At 36.4% G+C, this 20,043-nt stretch overlaps 4 protein-coding genes across 4 annotated transcripts; 3 read left to right on the plus strand and 1 right to left on the minus strand.

Moving 5' to 3' along the window:
- Positions 1–2,611: 2,611 nt before the first annotated feature.
- Positions 2,612–5,304, plus strand: LOC111472019 (protein HEADING DATE 3A). The gene is made up of 4 exons (XM_023117703.1): positions 2,612–2,859; positions 2,936–2,997; positions 3,680–3,720; positions 4,824–5,304. The coding sequence occupies exons 1-4, from the start codon at positions 2,662–2,664 to the stop codon at positions 5,060–5,062; spliced, it is 540 nt and encodes a 179-aa protein (XP_022973471.1). The 5' UTR covers positions 2,612–2,661; the 3' UTR covers positions 5,063–5,304.
- A 2,048-nt stretch (positions 5,305–7,352) lies between these two features.
- On the minus strand, positions 7,353–10,284 carry LOC111499238. The gene is made up of 4 exons (XM_023150783.1): positions 9,986–10,284; positions 9,552–9,758; positions 9,024–9,464; positions 7,353–8,839 (listed from the first exon to the last, which is right to left on the minus strand). Exons 1-4 carry the CDS (start codon positions 10,193–10,195, stop codon positions 7,583–7,585), a joined length of 2,115 nt encoding a protein of 704 aa, XP_023006551.1. The 5' UTR covers positions 10,196–10,284; the 3' UTR covers positions 7,353–7,582.
- Positions 10,285–10,759: 475 nt separating this feature from the next.
- Positions 10,760–15,280, plus strand: LOC111472472. The gene is made up of 6 exons (XM_023118115.1): positions 10,760–11,229; positions 11,793–11,846; positions 11,962–12,042; positions 13,711–13,780; positions 13,874–13,962; positions 14,906–15,280. The coding sequence occupies exons 1-6, from the start codon at positions 11,056–11,058 to the stop codon at positions 15,038–15,040; spliced, it is 603 nt and encodes a 200-aa protein (XP_022973883.1). The 5' UTR covers positions 10,760–11,055; the 3' UTR covers positions 15,041–15,280.
- Positions 15,281–16,289: 1,009 nt separating this feature from the next.
- LOC111472491 (acyl carrier protein 2, mitochondrial-like) lies at positions 16,290–19,603 on the plus strand. Its single transcript, XM_023118132.1, has 2 exons — positions 16,290–16,595; positions 19,208–19,603. The coding sequence occupies exons 1-2, from the start codon at positions 16,383–16,385 to the stop codon at positions 19,382–19,384; spliced, it is 390 nt and encodes a 129-aa protein (XP_022973900.1). The 5' UTR covers positions 16,290–16,382; the 3' UTR covers positions 19,385–19,603.
- The last annotated feature ends 440 nt before the right edge of the window (positions 19,604–20,043 follow it).

Raw genomic sequence — 20,043 nt, forward strand, 5'->3', positions numbered from 1 at the left:
GTCATTGTGTTTTATCGAAAACTCGTGTTTAGATTTGTATAAATGACCCGTAATCCAGCGTCCTTATTGGCACATCGCCTCGTGTCTACCCCCTTCGGGGAAGAGCGAGAAGGCTGGGACGAGAAGACTGGCACATTGTCCGGTGTCTTACTCTGAGACTATTTGTAATGACCCAAATCCACTGATAGTAGATATTGTTCTCTTTGGGCTTTCCCTTTCGGGCTTCCGAAAAAGACTTTAAAACACGTCTACTAGGAGAAGGTTTCCACACCCTTATAAAGGGTGATTTATTCTCCTCCCCAACCAATGTGGGACATCACAGTAAGTAACCCTATTTCTTGTCATGACATGACTTTGGTCTCTACTTTTAGTCTCTACAAAATTGCATGTGTAATACTTTTCTACACTCGACCTACATAAGCGCACATGGACCCCAGGTGAGCTCATATACATATCCCTGGACTTGGTCTTTGACCGATGTACCTTGGGATTGTAAGCAACAATCATGGATCTAAACCCTAGTGATCCTAGACCAAAAAAAAAAAAAAAAAAAAAATTATGGAGTTAGTATATAGACTTCTCGAGTATATAGTCCATGTTTGTAGCAACCTATATGTCCTGGAAACCTAGTAGACCTCCACAACACCTTGAAATGACCAAGATAGCTCTCTAGATTGCTAGTAGGGTGAATGATGTCACTAGAGTCTCCCACTCTATCCATCTAGTACCTACCCCAATAGCATTATTAGCTATGTAGGTCAGACCCAATAGCCCCTTGCCAATTGGTAGGTCCTCATGAGCAATATGTTGCGCTAAGCCTAGGCCATTAGGGAAATATGTCGAGACAACTAGGTATTTACCTTGTGCAAATGGAAAGAATCTCCTGAGTAGGGTCTTTGTGTTGTAAATTGATCGTAAGATGGGACATGAGACCATACAGATTGATATAGTAGTTGGTTGACACACGAAGTTGCTCTCCCTAACTAGGGTTACATCATGGTCCCGTGCAAGGGCCCACTAGCTAACCTTCCCTGAATTATATTCAAATCAACAAACGTCATACTATTCCACCAGATTATATAGGCAGCACCTCAACCCAGGATGTCACTCTTTCACCGTGTAGGCAAAGCAAACTATCACAATCAAAATACATAAATGTTAAACAACCTACCCATGTCCCAAGGAGCATGAATGAGTCAAGATAACTATTTTAAAATTAGGATAGTTTTAGAGATTAGGTCTTAACTCCCTAGAGACTAAAGAAAAAGGGTGCAATGAGTGCCTAAAATCAGGTTGCTTGCTGATTATTTTTATATTCACCCCACTCTTTATTATTTTTCAAGTGACTGACCACTAGTCAAGGTGGGGAGCACTCGAGAGCTGCGAAGTCACAAAAAGGGTTGTCTTTGGCTGTCAGTTCTGTAAGTGTATTTTGAGTCTTTTTGCATTTATTTGAACTTGAACCCAAAACTCATTCCCTATTTACAATTAAACTTGAACCACACAGATTTGTATCAGATTTCGATTTATTTTTAATTATGTTGTTGTTTATTCAATATTGTGCAAATTTTTACCTTATTTTATTTGTCTTTGCCTTTCTCTTCTGAGTCCCGATCCAAGATTCAAAGTCTTAAAAATTTAGTCGTCCTCTAATTAATCGAGTTCCTAGTACACTTAATTATCATAAATATAATTACTCTAGAGTGAAAAATAAGGGAATGAAATAAGCAAGAATCAAAACAAATTAAAAAAAAAATACCACCAAAGTACAAAAGTAGGTGGCATAAAGAAGAGAGATGAACATGAACATAATAAAGTGAAAACTTTTCTTATATCCTACCCGAATTCATGGACTCAATTAATGACATTTTGTTACTGGAATGGAAATGTGACGCTCGAATAAATTAGAGTTATTTGAATAAACGGAACCAATATTTGAATAAGGATATGTTAAGAAATATGAGAGCTAAAAAATGAGAGTTAAATAAGAACAATCTTAAAATGAATGTGAGCAACGACAAATAGGTAACATAGTCATGTTGCTGAGATGCAAGAAAATGTTTAGCTATTAAGTGTTAAATTTGAATTCTAAATTTTCATTTGAACCGAGGACACCTAAGCTCACCGCTAACAAACATTGTCTGTTTTAGTCCGTTATGTATCGCCATCAAAACGGAGAATCAAGGACACCCAAGTTCACCGCTAGCCGATATTATCCGTTTTAGCCCATTACGTATCATCGTTAACTTCACAGTTTTAAAACACGTCTGCTGTGGATAGGTTTCCACACACTTATAAGGAATACTTCGCTCCTCTCTCTATTCAATGTGAGATCTCACATCAGTGTTTCAATAGATCCACTAAACTTCATAATCTCATGTAATTGAACTTCAATCGTAACAAGTTCCATAACGAACTCGTATATTTTTATAAAGTTCATAAAAAAAAATATGAAAAAACTGAAAGAAAGAAAAGCACATAAAACTACAAAGAATCATGATAGAGACATGGAGAATGTGAAGAATCTCTAGTTGACGACAGATAACAATGGTAGGTACCCCTCAAAAAGGATATAAATAAGGGATTGCCCTTCAATAACTTCTTCACCAGACAATTACGCATCTTTTCAGCTCTCTCACGTACTACCATCCTCTCGACGCCATGCCGAGAGACCGTGACCCTTTGGTCGTTGGGAGAGTCATCGGCGACGTTATCGACTCGTTCACGAAGTCCATTTCGATTAGGGCTACTTACAACAACAGGGAAATTAGCAATGGCTGTGAGCTCAAACCCTCTCAAGTTGTCAACCAGCCAAGAGTTGAGATTGGTGGCACTGACCTTCGCACCTTCTTCACTTTGGTAATTCCTTTGTTCTTACTTTTTCACTGTTGGCTCTGCATTTTTTTACCCTTTCATTTCACTTTGTTTGCTATAGGTTATGGTGGATCCTGATGCTCCTAGCCCTAGTGATCCTAATCTAAGGGAATACTTGCATTGGTACGTCCACTTTTTTTACCTTTTCATTTTTTTACGGTGTCCGAGAGGTCATCATAATATAACCGACAATTTTACACATTAAATGTGAAAAAAAATATTTGTACGACTGCTTCACTTTTGCATCTTAGGATCATTAAAACGCAAACATTTTTCTGATATATATATTTGATCGTTATTAAGAGTTAGGTCAGACCTCATTGAATACTTTTTCATCTCGGGTAATTTTTCTTTTTACTTTTTCCAAGGAAGGTAACCTATTTTTTTTTCGAAAAAACGAATCATCCTTTCTAATAACCTATCATAACGCTCATCCATACGTACATTATTTTAACTTGATCACGAATTCTTTTTATAGATTAAAAGTTTAAATTTTTAATGTTAATAATAATTTTTAAACATTATTGTATTTAAAATATGATAAAGTAAAGAATGGAACCATCGATTCTTAGGATGTAAATTAGTGTCTTACCAATAAGTTATGTTCGAATAGAAACATAGATGTCTCTAGAATTGAAGATTGTCAGTGTCCTTTCGTGACGAACTGAAGCCTTGTTCTAAAAATTTAAGAGAATCAAAGTCTAATAATGAATTAAATTGATAGTTTCGGGGCACGTGCCCCTTTAACTCCAACGTGGATCTATCCCGATGTAAATGTATATAATTGTTTCGGTTCGATTTGCAGGTTGGTGACTGATATCCCAGCTACAACTGGAGCGAACTTTGGTATGTTATCTTTATGTTTCTGAACATTTTTGTTTATGCCATCAAGTTTATTAAAAGTTTGATAGGGATGCCTCATAACATTATATATTCCTTAACAGTATTAAAGTACTTTGGAAAAGAGATCCCAAAAAAATTAAATTAACTTTTTCTTCCCGTCAATTTCTATATCACGAATATGAAAATTTGAACATCTGACTTTTAAGCATATCTGTGCACACTCTTCCACAATAAATGTGAGATCTCACGAGATCTCACGTTAGTTGGAGAGAGAAACGAAACATTCCTTATAACAGTATGTAAATCTCTCTATAGTAGATGCATTTGAAATCTGTGAGGCTGATGACAACACATAACAGACTAAAGCGGACAATATCTACTAGCGGTGGGCTTGAACTGTTATGAATGGTATCAAAGCCTTGTCACCGAGCAGTGTGTCAGCGAGGACGTTGGGTCTCCAAGGGAGATTTGGGAGAGAGAATGAAACATATTTTATAAGAGTGTGGAAACCTCTCCCTACACTCTATCCCCAGTAGATGCGTTTTAAAACCATAAGGCTAACGGTGATACGTAATGGGCTAAAACGGACAATATGTACTAGTGGTGGACTTGAACTGCTACAAATGGTATCAAAGCATGTTACTGAGCGGTGTGCCAACGAGCACATTGGGTCTCCAAGGGAGATTTGTGAGTTCCCACCTCAGTTGAAGAGAAGAACGAAACATTCCTTATAAGAGTGTGAAAACTTCTCCATAGCAGACACGTTTTAAAACCGTGAAACTGACGGTTATACGTAACGGATTAAAGTGGACAATATCTGCTAGCGGTGAGCTTGGACTATTACAAATGGTATCAAAACCCATCATCAAGCTGTATACTAACAAGGTCGCTAGGTCTCCAAGGGAGATGGATTGTGAGATCCCACAACCTCTCCCCAACAGACCCATTATTCATAAATTCTAGTTTCTTCTTTTCTCGAGTTTAATGTCACGTGAAAGCGTAGGACTTGAACCAACTCCGACATCTTAATTTCTATATATATATATATATATCTTAACTAGTTGAGCTATATTAATTGATATGCATTTGTTGTTTGAACAATGTAGGTCAAGAGATCGTGTGCTATGAGAGCCCAAGACCCACGGTGGGTATCCATCGTCTTGTGCTGGTGTTGTTTCGACAGCTTGGAAGGCAAACGGTGTACGCTCCTGGGTGGCGCCAGAACTTCAACACAAGAGACTTTGCAGAGCTTTACAATCTTGGCTTGCCGGTGGCAGCCGTTTATTTCAATTGCCAAAGGGAAAGTGGGTCTGGTGGAAGGAGAAGAACCCAAGATGATTTCTAAGCCCCACTTCACATTAATTAGATTAATATTATAGCCCCTATCATCTATTAATCCTACCTTGCTTTTAGATTAACCTTTATTTTGAGTACACCCATGGATCATAAATAAGCCCAAAATGCATTCCTAATATTGCTCTTATACTCGTTTCGTATGAATCACTGTCTTTTCTTCTTTGTTTTTCTTGTTCGAGTGTTCATGTTGTGCTTTTTTTTTCGTATGAATCAAAGTAGAAGATCAAGATTTTAAGTCCTAATCCTTAAAGAATCTATAGAAAGTTTAACAAAACTTCGAACCGGATCTATGACGTGTAAATATCTTAATCTTAAATCAGGATGATATCTATAGAAAGTGATGTTTATGCTCGAATGATATTGGCAACATCATAGCATAATTAGGATAACTACTCGTTTGCCTGATACTCGATAGAAAATAACACGTCACAACATCCTTATATTCTTTGTGTAATGGAATCAACCTATTATTAACTAAAAGTTTATTGTAGAACAACCCCTAAGGAGCTATCAAATAACATATAGCATAGAAAGAATACAACATGCTCCTCTTATACATAAAACAAGTAAAATGTTTAACATGTCTAACGCATGAATTGACACATCGTGCTAATGCATACTCGATTTTTATTCATGTTCAACGAGTCCACTCGAGTCCATTTTTATCTAAGGCCTCGGTGTTCCTTTTAATAATACAATGAAGTATCACTCTTTGACTAGGTTTATCTGAGACATACTGATATTGTAAGATCCCTCATCGATTGGAGAGATAAACGAAAAATTGTTTACAAGTGTGTGAAAATCTCTCTCTAGTAAATATTTTTTAAAAACTTTGACAGAAAGCTTAAAATGGAAAGCCAAAAAAAGAAGAATATCTATTAGGGGTGGAATTGAGTTGCTATGAATGTCACCATATACATGCTTCTAAATCACGATTTATATCAAACCACATTATAGATAATATCATGCTATCATAACATAGACTCAAGAACATCAGTTATTTAAAACATATAAATAAAAAATTCACATGATATGGTAACTTTAGCCAATTGAATTTAAGAACTCTCATAAACGCGTTGGATATCCAAGCTCCTAGTTTAAATACTAAAACCCCCAATCAATTTGAGTTCGTTCCAAATGATTGAACTTTTGAGAATTTAATCTGACTTATTGAAGAATAAGGTCTTTAGATCTAAATATGTTCAAGAACCTCGAAACAATAAAGAAATTTCTTTAAGGAAAATTAAGATTTGGGTTGCCTTGTTGATAGAATATCAAAAAGAAAGAATGTTTGTCTAATATTCAAATCACTCCACAACCAAAAATTGATTAATCAAATATTTCGCTAAAAGAAAACGTAAGTGCTATTTTTACTGCATTTTCCAAGACTATTATACACAGATAACAAAAAGAAAACATAAATGCTCTTTTTACTACATTTTCAAGGCTCTTTTTACTACATTTTTCAAGACTATTATACACAGATAATATAGATGGTTTTATATACGTTTGATGAGACATTTCAAAAGTTATAACTTTTAATAAAATATCATATTACATGATTGAGATGTCGTGGTGGAGAGCTAACATCATGCATCCCCTTATTACACATTTTGAAGCATTTCTAATCTTTTTGGAGTAGATGTTATTTTTGCAAGCAATCATCCGGCCCATGGAGCATCCATCGGATATCTGATTGACAACAAAATTGATGAGTTTTCATCTTTCATATAGATGAATTTAACTCCAGAGTTCACACATACTAAAACTCATATCGAAATCCCAACTTCTGGGATTATAACTTGGAACCCTACTCAACCCTCTCTCCAAGCTTGGTCGCATCATTCTCTCCAAGCTTGCTAATGCTTCAACTTGGCCATGACACTATCTATCTCAGACCTCATGTGGCTAGATGCGCACCACTTGAAGATCACCACATTTTCGGGCTACGTATGGGGTCATAACCTACTTGTCTTCTTAGTGAGGTTATGACACTATGCGCGTATGGTTTGCACGCGTGATGAACCTCTTTCTGCACGTGTCGACGCGTGCAAGTGCATGTGTGTGAATTGCTCAACCTGATTCAACCTCCAATGAATTATTTTTCATCCCAATTTCAATACTAACCCTAATTTTACTCGAATTAAGACCTACCAAAGAAATTTCATAATTTTTAGAGCTCCTTTAACGAGAGAGAGAAAAAAAAAAAAAACCATATATTTGAAGCCGTTTGGGAGTGGGTAATGCAAATCTAAACTCAATTTAAAAGATACAAAATATTGTCTATGAATAATAGCTGATTTAAATTATAAGGCTAACTTATAAAATGTCAATAATGCAGGTAGACAACACTTCACTTTTAAATTTTGCTTCTAAGGCTAAAAACACTTTCACCCCAAGAACCCATTCAAAGCTGCAATGGATTGTTCATAAGCAGATGAAACTAATTTATGTTCAGACATAATGAAGCCCCCACATTCAACCAAGATTTAAGAGTTACATACCTATGCTATTGAGTATCCAATTGTCTCTGCTTTTTCTTCTTGGATCCACCAGAAAGAGCAGCTTTTATCTTTGTCCACTCGGCTACCGACCGAGAATTTCTCATAAACGGGCAGCAAGTTTCGACGCTTTTAGCATCAAATGAACCTGCTTCCTGTGGTTTAATATGCCTCTCAATAACTTCGGTGGGAGAGGGCTCATTTTCTTGCACTGCAGGTTGGTCATTCTTCTTGACATCATAACAGGCAGTTTCATCTTTTGCAATTACAAATGCAGCAGATTCATCTGCCGCAGTACTTCGACTTTCCTGTTCTATTGAATCATTATTTTCGCTTGGCGCAAAGAGATTAACATTGATGACATCGGATTCCCTTTGTACCTGTTTTTCAGAAGTATTGTTTGATAAAATTTGAGTAATACTGAAGGAGGTGGCTTCCTGGCTAACTAATTGTGTCCATGAAGATTTTTTCTTCCATGCAGCGCCTCTTCCTTTATTCGAGGTGACATTCGGAATGGTATTTTCGGCTTCTGGGGAGCTCTCCACAGATTTCATTTCTTTTGATTTGCTTTCCAATATTGCATCAGTTGCAGCTAGATTCGGATCCTCAGCTTCTGTTTGCTCTTGATCTGCTGATGATGCAGTAGGCAGTGCATCTGAAATGCAGAACGAAACATTGCTATTCGCGGGTTTCGTTTCATCTTTTTTTCTTTTCAATACTGCAGCAGTAGCAAGGTCGCTGTTTCTGTTTGGAGTTGAATGAGCTCGATTCGGATCAGCAGCTTCTGTTTGCTCTTGATCTGCTGAAGACGCAGTAGGCAGTGTGTCTAAAATGCTGAACGAAACATTGCTATTCGCGGGTTTCGTTTTATCTTTTTTTCTTTTCAATACTGCAGCAGTAGCACGGTCGCTGTTTCTGTTCGGAGATGAATGAGCTAGACTTAGATCATCTGCTTCTGGTTGCTCTTCATTTGCTGAAGGAACAGAAGGCAGTATGTCTGAGATGCTGAATGAAGCCTTGCTCTTATCACAAATAAGTGTTTTCCATGAAGATTTCTGAGAACGTGAAGATTGGATCGGCATTGCTTGATCAGGAGCTTGAGGCCTCGAGGGTCCAACTGGCTCATATGCTGGATTTGTGTTCCCCTTTCCACTGCCAGTAGAGATATTGGGCACATATTCATTACCATCAAATTCCTCATTGGTAACCGATTTCCTTTTCTTGCTTTGAACTCTGCTATTACCTTTCTGATCCCTGGCCGCACCCTGAAACGATTCACTTTTATAAGTATACCTCGACCGCAAAGTTCAAGATGATAAAACTCGAATGAAATATAAAAAACCCAAAATGCTTCAACAAACCCTTGAGATAAACATACCCTCTCAAACATATCTTAAAACGTAAAGGAAAAAAAGATAAAATGGCGATGGTGATAGCATAATTCTTAACCTTACTGTTCCCATGAGCTTTGAAACTTTTACTTCCACTGTTCAATGGTAAAGGTTTGGAATTGGAGCCACTAGCCATTACATTAAGCACAAGGTTATCTTCATCACTATCCTCTTTATTATCTTCAAGTGGTTGATTATCGGTCAATATCTTAGAGTTGTCTTTATCCTTGACTGCCATGGTCCCATTACAATTAGCATGAGAAGCTTCCTGCCTCTCGAAGAGCTTGTTCAACACTGTATTCATCATCTTGATTTCATCTTCATCAATTCCACCATTCCCAGCATCCAAATCTCCTGTTTTTGTGTCCATGGATTTGCCAGTGGGATCAGAAACATTATGCTCTTCACAGTCACAAAAATGCACAGGAAGAGGAGGCACCTCAACATGTGGAAAATCATATTTGTGAGTTCCTGTACCACTAACTGGAAAAGACTTCACCTGTAAAACAAATTCTTACTTAAGAATCTAAAGAACAGTCATTGATTGAATCATCTCAAAATGAAAACTTTGTAAGCAAAGAATTACCTCTCCTAAACTTGGAAAGAAAATCTGAATGTGCTCTGATTTCGCAACATGCTCTGTAGACTCTGGAGCAGAAGTCTCCAGGTCTGCACCATCATCATAATTCATAATTTCAGCATCTTCCTCCCACTCCCGCCTCAAGCGAGCAAGATAATGTTCCTTAGCTTTCTCAAGCCTCAATTTTCCTCCTTTCCAAGCACATCCATTGTACTTTGTATAAGAATAACGAACTTTTCAGCAACTAAATTAGGAACGCGCTATCTAATTCATGAAGAGGTACGGAAAATGCAAAAATCGAACTACTATTAGGTTAAAATCGCAACCAGATAGCGAGATAGGCATATGAACACACATTCAAGAGAAAACATAGCCAAAATCGGGAAAAAGAAACAACGTAATGAGAGTTCGGCAATGGAATCGAGGAGAAAAAAACTTACAGTGCTGAAGAGTTTGGAGATGGACGATTGGGAGGACGGAAAGAAATCAACGTAAGCGAAGCTGCGAGATTTGGAACGAATGAAATCGACGGCCTCCACCACGCCGCCGACGCTCTGAAAAACCTTTCTGAGGTCGTCTTCAGTCATGGAAGCACCTAGTCCTCCAACGTAAATCCTCATCTTAGTGGAGGCGCTTTCTTCTTCTTCCATGGCTTTTCTTCTTCTTCCTTCTCCTAGAGCTCGCAGACCCAGCAGTCGCCCAATAGGGACCCCTCTGAAATATGGCGAAGCCCCAACTTTACGAAAATAGCCTTAGGGTTATTTGAAATTGCTTTTTATTTTATTTATTTTAAAAATATCGTTAAATTTCAAAAAAATTCTTAAATATTTATTTATTTCATAAAATACCTTTAAACTTTTAATTGGTTTCGTATTATCTTTATTGATTAAATTATACCAAATATTTTTGAATTTTTTTATAAAAATACAAATTATTTTTTAATTATTTATTTCATCTAAAAAAACAGAACTAAAATTATTTACATAAACAATTTTAAACCTAAATTTATTTATTTTTTTCTTTTAAGAAAGAAAAAAAAAATCCCAATTGGTATTTTTCAGGGAAAAAAAATTGAAATTGAGAAATAAAAATGAAATTTTTATTGTCATTGACCAAACCAAGCCCTAAAATTTGGGCCTTGAAGGTTTAGAACCCTAAAAAGACCATTTTTATTTACAACCAAACAAAAGGGTGTCTCAAGGTCCTCACATGGGCCATCCCAAAATTCCGTACGCAAATTCGCCGAGCAGAACGTTCCAGAATAGCCTCGTTGAATCTCGTGCGAGGCCTTGAGCTGCGGCTAGCGCCATTTCTACGAAAAGCAAAAAGCAAAAGGCCTGCATCTCCCCCGTAATTCAAAATCTTCAGGAAGCTTCTTCTAAGAACGCACAGATCCACGTCCACCTTCGTCTTTGGTGTTCAAATTTGGCGTGCGCTTGTTCAAATCATCAGATATTGTAATCTTGGTGATCGGGCAGATTGGAAGAAGCTTTCCTTTATTGGGTTCGCGATGGAGAATGGAGCAGTTTCTTCCGAGACTCAACAGGGGGCGTCTTACACCTACTGGGTCAGAGAGACGCGAGAGGATGCGGCTCCACTTCCTGTCCCTCGTAAGCTCTCGGCTGACGACATTATTGCTTCTCAAGCTTCTCAGCCTCCCACCCTTGGCTCCGTCTGGAATCGGGTATGTTTCGTTTGTAATGGTCATTCTTGTTGATGAAATATGGACATTTTGATTTCTTTAAGGATTAATGTTAATTGTATGGGTCGTGTGGCTGGGAGGAATATAGCGTTTGAGATAATATCTGAACTTGGAAATTGAAGTCCTCTCCAAAATAAAAGGAGTCTCGAATTTACAGCAAAAAAGTTGAAATGGTATCACATCCTTTATAATGAGAAAGATTTGAAAGGAATGTTGTTTAAATTTTTTTTGTTAGAAAGAAGGTTTGTTAATGTTCTTGAACTTGAGACAATCTAGACTTCGTTAATTTTCTTTGATCCATTCGGTTGGGTAATGTCGATATCATGAATAAAGTTAAAAGTGGGGAACGAAGTTAGAATTTCGTTATGATTAACTTGCCTGTTTTAGATATGGTCAGCAACTTAGATTCCCATACATGGAAGGCCACTAAATGATTGCCTTTTGATGATCTATGTTTCTTTTCTTGGCTTTTCTTGGCTAAGTGGCGTTTGCACGTGTCTGATGAATTTTGTTGTTAATGTTATTTGTTTTTTCTACCTTTGTAGGCTGGAACTTGGGAGGAGAAGAACTTGAATAAATGGGCGAGTGATAGAATGAAGGTTGGTGACCTCAACAAGCTGCAATATTATTGTACATTTTTTATTACGTTCTTTCTGTTTATCTGCTGTTGTCTTTTTCTAACACGATTTCTCTCTTTCCCCACCTTTATTGTAGGACTTGCTAATGTCAGTAGATTCCTTGGAGTTCTCCAGTGGTAAAGCTGAAATAGAGGATGTATCGAAGTGTGTTGGGGATGTAAGTTCTCGGAAGTCTTTCTATTAGAATAGGTCCATATGAATGCTTGTTTTATATAGTCAACTGTGAATGTTTTTGGTGGGATTTGCAGTATGAACAAATCAAACAAATCTGTACCTGCTTATGGTGGTATAATTCTTGAAATAAAATTAGTCCCTGTCGTTTATTCTTAATTATTTGTTGATTTTAAGTTGAGTAGATATGGAAAATTCTTGAAATATAATGGGGTACATTGAAAATATCATGTTGGATGTGTATTGGTTTTTGGAGTATTCTGTTCAAGTTCATTTCTTACATTTGCAGCATAGCATCACTATGAAATAGTAATACCAGTTGAGTTGTAATTTGGATGACTTTACTATATCTTTTGCTCATGTTTTTGGTTTCTCTCTGGAATATCTTGCTATTTGTATCTGTTTAGTTCTTTCATTCCTTACTTTTCCTTGCCCTAATTTGATTTAGAATCAATATTTCAAAATTAAAGGATAAGACTTGTTGCTTCTTTGATGTTATTGGCATCTAATTGCAATTTTCTTAGGTTATTTAATTTTAAATGATAATTGGGTGCGCATCTACTGCTTTCACATATTTCTTATTGAATCCTTTTTTGGGCTGGGGAGATGCTTTATGACGTTATCATCCCGCCTTTAGCCTGTTTCAACTATTAATCAATTAGTTTCCATTTCTTATGAAAAATGATGGAGTCTGGGTGTCTAGTGTGTCTATTTCATGGTGTGCTCTGATTCCATGTCTTTTGATCACCTTCTATAACGTAGCACAAATATTGGAGAAGTTTTGAACCGATCTTTATTTAATAATACCCCATTGCAAATTGTTATGGGCCCAAGTTTGCAATCGAGTTATGGGTCTCTTGTAAGTGGAGGTAGCCGGTGTTTGTGTGAGGGGAGACATAAAATGCTTCTTTCGATCTATTTGAATAATTGTAAGGCTCAAATAGAGGGAACCTTAATACTTCTTAGTTAAAGTACTCAAGACTAAATTGATAATTTTTACATCCCATTTTCATTGATGCTTATGACTATTTATACAAGTTGTATAATAATCATTGTTACATCAACGAATCATGGAGGATCATCCTTCTAAAACAAGGGAAATAACTAAAAATAGAAATGAATGTGGAAGACTCCTCCTTTAACTGCATAAAGAAAAATTCAACCAATGGGTTCCATACATGACTGCTTCTTTTTGGCATGAGTGTAATGTGTGTACACTTGTAGTGACATGTATCACAAACCCCTTGTAATCCAAGGTAAACATGTTTTACCTGGATGGAAACACTCAAAAACCTTGCTGTAAAAATAAAGACCAACCACAGTAACCAACCAGAAACTAGTTAAACAGAGGGAAAAACAGGGTAATAAAAACCAGTAGCTATACAGTAATTCCTACTATATCTACTCCTCCCCCCTTAGAATAACTCGTCCACATATGGTTACTTCCATGTTGTTCTATTCCTCATATGGTTAAAGAAAACTTCACTCGAGAAAGTGCAAGGTCCCATTGCCGCAGTTTGTCTCCACATAGACAACGCATCAAATTGATCTGTGCCTGCAATGGAACATCAATGCCATTTCCCCCTTTTTCTTCTGCTAGAATATCAATGACTCAAATCTCTGAGTATCATGTATTCTACATTCATGTGTGCAGGCTTTTTTGGTGACTGTCCGTAACAAGAAACGTGTTGGTTATACATATGAACTCACATTGAAAATTAAAGGTAGTGGTTAGCTTAATTAGAATTACATTTATTTAACATCACTTTCCTTCCGTTTGTCTATGTATTTACTATCACGATTGTGCATGATATCAGGTGAGTGGACAATTAAACAGGAGAAAAAGACAGTGAAGGGGCATATAGACGTCCCAGAGTTCTCATTTGGTGAGCTAGATGACTTGCAGGTACATTGTTCTTCGTTTCATTAGTGTATTTTGGTGGCTGCAAGTTTCTTGAATGGTCTGGAGTAATAATATAAACGAATTCATCTTTCCAAACGTTAGGCTGTCTTGGATGGTGGATGAATGTAAACAATATATTTCTTGCCTTTCCATGCTTCAGTTTTCCTTGATGGATTCCTCCATATCCAAATAAACCCAGGGAGTTGCGAGCTAATATGTGGCTCATCAGGGCTGATACCTTACCTTTTTCCTTTTGCCTCAATTTGACTTAAATAATTGTTTACGTTAAACTGAGGGCTTAGCCAAAGCTGCCAAACTCAACCAATACTAGCGTCCATTCCATTTCATTGCTAGCTGATATTGTCCTATTTAGGTTAGGTTTTTTCTTTCGAACTTCTTTTCAATGTTTTTAAGATGCATCTGCTAGGGAGAGGTTTCCACACCCTTATAAAGAGTGTTTCGTTCTCTTCCCCAACCGATGTGGGATCACACAATCCATTCCCCTTTAGGGCCCAGCGTCCTCATTAGCACTCGTTCCTTTCTTCAATCGATGTGGGACTACCCAATCCACACCCTTCGAGACTAGTGTTCTTGCTAGCACACCGCCTCGTGTGTCCACCCCCTTTGGGGCTCAGCCTCCTCGTTGGCACATTACCTGGTGTTTAGTTTTGATACCATTTGTAATGGCCCAAGTCCACCGCTAGCCGATATTGTCCTCTTTGGGTTTTTCCTTTCGGGTTTCCCTTCAAGGTTTTTAAAACGTGTATGCTAAGGAGAGTTTTCCACACTCTTATAAAGAATGCTTCATTCTTCTCCCCAACCAACGTTGGATCTCACAGAACTGATCGGAGCAATAATGTTTTAACGATAATATGATACTTTGGATTACTTTGGCTGTATCCTCTTGTGATCTGGCCGGTAAAATTTTACTTTTGAAACATAACAGATGGAAGTGAGATTGAGCGAAGAGAAAGATCTTCTGGGTTCGGATAAGCAGCAGATTTGCCAAGATTTCAAGCGATTCTTGCAGCCCGTTCGTGAAAAGTTGCTTCAATTCGAGCAGGAGCTCAAAGAAAGATAAAAAGGTTCATTCTTAACATGTACCAATTATTTTTGTACTTCCTACGTTTGTTTGGCAAGAATGTCTTATTGGATCATATCACAAGGGGCCATTGAGATGCTAAAATTGTAATGCAACTAAATAACGCTTATTTTGTTGTGGGAACTTAATAGATTCTTCAATGTTTAAGGTACTTTGAGGCCCTTAGATATGATGGGACTGTTATTACTTTTATCAGATCCCTTGTGTGGTTCTAAGTCACTGCATTTGAAGGAATCATATTCATGATTCCATGAATGTGATATCTATATATATATGACAACGGTGGAGTGTAAGAGTATTTCTATTGTTCGGTCATGTTATATAGGTTTGAGTCAGATATTTAATTGCTTCGATTTGAATTATTGGGAGGATGTCTTACTATTATAATATCAAAAGATACAATCATACCAAGATGACAATCAAACCTATTTTTCGGTTCAATAGAAGTCCAAAGAGATGAATAGGGTCCCAAACAATGAGAGATATGTAAAAAACAAGTCTATATGCATATTCCTAAGCCTAATCTTAAATGGAATATAACGACGTAGGGATCTGTAGATCCAGTTTATGAGAGAGGTAAAAACTTAAATGCAAGGTAAGGATGTAGGGATTATGAGAGACCTAAATGGAAGGTAAGGACGTAGGGATTATGAGAGACCTAAATGGAAGGTAAGGATGTAGGGATTATGAGAGATAGGTAAAAATTTATGCTCGGAGATAAAAATCTAAATAGAATGTAAGGATGTGGGATTCATTATATTTACGAGAGATAATCCATTATATTTACGAGAGATAATCCATTATATTTACGAGAGATATGTAAAAGTACGATAGATATATATGCTTGGATGACCTTGGTAATTTTAATTCATTTAGAAGATGGGTTTTCTCTTCATAATTTTATAGCATATAGTGTAATAGATCTTAATGTTATTTTTAAAAGTTAATAAGTATATTTGACAATGATAGTATTTTTTTTAATTTCTTTTAAAGATATTAACTAATTTTAAAAAACAAACAAAATATTAATAATTTCTTCCTAAAATTAACGTTTTTAAAGATATTAACTAACTTTAAAAAAAATTAAGAATATATTTTAAACAAAATATTTTTTTAATTTTGTATTATTAAATTTTTTTTGAAAATTTAGAGTTTTTTTTTTTTTTTTTTTTAATAATAATATTGTTATTAATTTAACCGGAAAAAAATATTATTATACGTTTCTCTTACTTCGTTCGTTGCTCTGCGTCCAAAACCGCATAAAACCTCTCTCACGAGCAGCCATTTCTTCGAGCTCTCGAAACTCCGTATATCAGTTCCAATGGCGGCGAGGAATTCTCTACTGAAGTATATTAGGGTTCACGTACAGGCCCTGCCCAAATCCAATACCCCCATTCTCTATGTCCACCCCTTCAATGCGATTCGACGCCGTCTCTTCTCCGAGGAGGCGAGGGGTTCTTTTCTTGACAAATCGGAAGTCGCTGACCGCGTCATTTCCGTTGTCAAGAAATTTCAGAAAGTCGATCCTTGCAAGGTATGAGAAATACTCTATTCCTTTCATGATTCATTTAATTTAATGTGTCTGATATCAAATTACGCAATTAAGTTTCTGTGAGCTACGCTTTGTGTTTGCAGTGGCTTTTTGTTAGTTTAATAACTTTGAAATTTAGGGTTGATTTGGTTTGTGAGCTACTAGTGAGAACGTATTGTGCGTTTTCATTGTACTTGCAAATTAGGGATGTGTATCTATGTTCTAAAGTATTAAAAACATATTGAAATAGGATGCATTACTCAATAGAAGGTGTCCGTTGTTGGACACGACTCTTCACAATGGTATGATATTGTCCACTTTGAGCATAAGCTCTCATGACTTTGCATTGGGCTTCTCCAAAAGGCCTCATACCCTGAAGATAGTATTCTTTGATTATAAACTCATGATCATTCCCTAAATTAACCGATATGGGACTTTCATCATCCAACACCTCCCTCGAACAAAGTAATGCCTCCCCTTAATCGAGGCTCGACTCCTTTGGAGTCTTAGTCATTTTTTACTATGCCTTCAAGGAGTCTTGACTCCTTTTTTTTTGGAGTCTTTTGCTCGACATTTGAGGATTTACACCAATCTATTGGCACGACTAAGTTTAGGGCATGGCTCTGATACCATATTAGATGAACACGACTCTCCACAATGGTATGATATTGTCTACTTTGAGCATAAGCTCTTATGGCTTTGCTTTGGGCTTCCCCCAAAAAGCCTCATACTAATGGAGATAGTATTCTTTGATTACCCATGATCATTTCCTAAATTAACCGATGTGGGACTTTCATCATCCAACAGAATTATGGTTGACGGAGTATATTTTCTTACCCCCAATGGAACCTCAACTCTCAGCCTTCAAGCTATTTCTCTTCGGCAGATTCTTCTTCCAGTGTAGTTTTTCATTTGTATTATCCTTCTCAAAGATATCATTAACTAGCATGGGCTTGCATGATTTGGAAATGTGTTTGAGCATTGATGTTAGATTTGGTATACAACTTCGAGAGCATCTTTTACTGATACTCTTAATTTTGAAGAGGTTACAAACAATAACTCAAGTCCCATTAATGACATTTAAATGACTGATGAATCTTCGATTCAAATTTTGTTTGAACATGCCCATTCTGTGGGTTTCAAAACACCTTCTGAAGCTTCCCTGAAGGCTTTTGAGTCTACCTAACCTCTAAGTGTTAACAAGGTGAGAAATTGTTTTATTACAGCCTATTTATTCTCGAAAATTTTGGCTTTATTCTTCATTTCATCCGTTCATTGAGGATAATTCTTTGAATACCGATTTAATTGAAGAAAGTTGTTGAAGATTTTTAGCCCCCCATATGAAGCAAGCTGCCTCTTCACCTTCTTATCCTTCACATTTTCTACTTTGCAATACTTGCAACCAAAATGTTTTATCCCCTTTGAATCCAGATTCTTTATTAACTAGAGGAGTTATCCACTTGACAAAATACCATACTCCTCTTTCACATGATTATGATTATGATTCCAACGTTAGCATTAAATAGTGTTAGAATCAGTTATGGAGCCTAACTTGGAGGATGTTGTTCTTGAAGATTCTTTTTTTGAAGATTTTGGTTCATTATTTTAAGAAGATGACAATGATACTCTTCCTCTTCCTTTATAAATTCTATTGTTCCCTCAATTCAAATACCCCACAACAACTTGTTTGTCACACCACTTTGCCCTTCTCCCTAAAGGGAAGATTCAGATGCACCTCCTCCATCATAGACCTCCCATATCCGTGTGCACCTCACAAGCCTGGAATGGACTCTTCCAACGCCCCTAAAGGTAAAGAGAAAATTGGCAAGTTTACAACAAATGATTAAGACTCTCCTCATTCCTCCGGTAAAGAATGAACCATTACAGTTACACACAGGAAACTAGAAGGAGAAAATACTTGTTTGTTAATTGTCTGCTGTCATGTGGACTCCCATATACTTGTTTTTTTTTTTTTTTTTTTTTTTTTATTTTATTTTATGATGGAGAATTATAATCTACAAGTTCCCATCTTATTTCTTTTTTTATGCTCCATTATTGTTCTCTCTAATGATGTGAGGTTATTCATAAACAAAGCTGTAATAGTGAGATTGGAAATTGTATTTTGAAAGCTTAATGTTTGTTCTTAGATAGGAAGCATGGACACATGTTTGACATGGATATGTATTGACATGTGATGGTATCCGACACACCAAATTCTAGAGTGTGTGTGTGTGTATATTATGGTCAACTGACCTGGCTTTTTGTGTTCTTGGTGAAACATATTTTTGCTTTTTGAATGTCAACTTTGTGTTTTTATCTAGTTTGAAATATTAAATATATCAATATGTACACATCTTCTATAAGAAAAAATGTGATGCCCATGGCATATTGTATAGAAATTAACGTGTTGCTGTGTTCGTATCATCTCTTTTGTTGTATCTATGCCCCTTNCCTTTCTTAAAGAGTAGGATCTCAATTATTCATATGAAAATACTTGTTTAGGTAGACTACCAGGTGCATTTGAAACTCGCATAGAAATTTTAAGCACTGCATTCATTTCTATCTTTCTTTCTTTTTTCACGAGTTGATAATGCATATTATACATTCTCTACCAGGTTACTCCAACGGCCCATTTTCAAAATGATTTAGGATTGGACAGTTTAGATACTGTGGAGGTTGTGATGGCACTTGAAGAAGAGTTCCGTTTTGAAATTCCTGATAATGAATCAGACAAAATCAATGCTATCAATCTTGCTGTTGATTTTATTGCCTCTCACCCTCAAGCAAAATAGACGAAAGCTGCACATGCTTTCACTCGGGTTTCTCCTATCTTGACGAGAAATTAGGTACCGTTAGACTTCCCTTATTTATCCCACTGTATTTTTATTTCGCTCGAAACTGGGTTGAGCTAGTTTCAAGCTGCATAAGTTGAGGCAAACTGTTATTGGCTAAAATGAATCAACTGAGCCTATATTTCAATAATGATTTGATGAGCTTCTCCCGTTAACTTATTTGTGAACTAGTTCTCAACATGCATTATTTAAGATAAAAGTTCACTTTTTATCCAGATCTTACAAGCTTGAATTAGTGTGAAGTTAATATCTGCAATTGGTTAAGCATGAAGATTTGTATTTAGTTCGGGACGTTTTCGTGGTTGGATGAGTAGATTTTGTGGGTTTTGGTTTTTCATGATGTTCGATGTTCTTTTGCTAAGTTTGTTGCTTTTTTTTTCCTACTTGATTTTGTGGCTAGGTTCTCGTATTTGTGTAGCTGTGTTAAGTATTTCAATGGCTAAATAAATTTTGAGTGATATATTGTTCGGTCATTTGTAATATAGGAAGTTAATTTCACTCTTTATTCAAGTTTAGTGTTGAATTATACAAAGGGAAAATGATTTTTCCCATTATCCTTATTCTCATTTTGATTAGGGTATTATAGAGGTTGATGGGTA

The sequence above is a fragment of the Cucurbita maxima genome, unplaced genomic scaffold (assembly GCF_002738345.1).
Source record: "Cucurbita maxima cultivar Rimu unplaced genomic scaffold, Cmax_1.0 Cma_Scf00002, whole genome shotgun sequence".
Classification (NCBI taxonomy): domain Eukaryota; kingdom Viridiplantae; phylum Streptophyta; class Magnoliopsida; order Cucurbitales; family Cucurbitaceae; genus Cucurbita; species Cucurbita maxima.

Bases quoted from the DNA above. Each gene is read 5' to 3' on its own strand.
- LOC111472472 (XM_023118115.1), top strand. From the start codon at position 11,056: ATGGAGAATGGAGCAGTTTCTTCCGAGACTCAACAGGGGGCGTCTTAC. The intron at 11,847-11,961 runs GTTGGTGACCTC...CCTTTATTGTAG, and splicing joins GGGCGAGTGATAGAATGAAG to GACTTGCTAATGTCAGTAGA. The intron at 13,781-13,873 runs GTAGTGGTTAGC...GCATGATATCAG, and splicing joins ACTCACATTGAAAATTAAAG to GTGAGTGGACAATTAAACAG.
- LOC111499238 (XM_023150783.1), bottom strand. From the start codon at position 10,195: ATGGAAGAAGAAGAAAGCGCCTCCACTAAGATGAGGATTTACGTTGGA. The intron at 9,759-9,985 runs GTAAGTTTTTTT...TCTTATACAAAG, and splicing joins TCTCCAAACTCTTCAGCACT to TACAATGGATGTGCTTGGAA. The intron at 8,840-9,023 runs GTTAAGAATTAT...GAATCGTTTCAG, and splicing joins AAGCTCATGGGAACAGTAAG to GGTGCGGCCAGGGATCAGAA.
- LOC111472019 (XM_023117703.1), top strand. From the start codon at position 2,662: ATGCCGAGAGACCGTGACCCTTTGGTCGTTGGGAGAGTCATCGGCGAC. The intron at 2,860-2,935 runs GTAATTCCTTTG...TGTTTGCTATAG, and splicing joins TTCGCACCTTCTTCACTTTG to GTTATGGTGGATCCTGATGC. The intron at 3,721-4,823 runs GTATGTTATCTT...TGAACAATGTAG, and splicing joins TACAACTGGAGCGAACTTTG to GTCAAGAGATCGTGTGCTAT.
- LOC111472491 (XM_023118132.1), top strand. From the start codon at position 16,383: ATGGCGGCGAGGAATTCTCTACTGAAGTATATTAGGGTTCACGTACAG. The intron at 16,596-19,207 runs GTATGAGAAATA...ATTCTCTACCAG, and splicing joins AGAAAGTCGATCCTTGCAAG to GTTACTCCAACGGCCCATTT.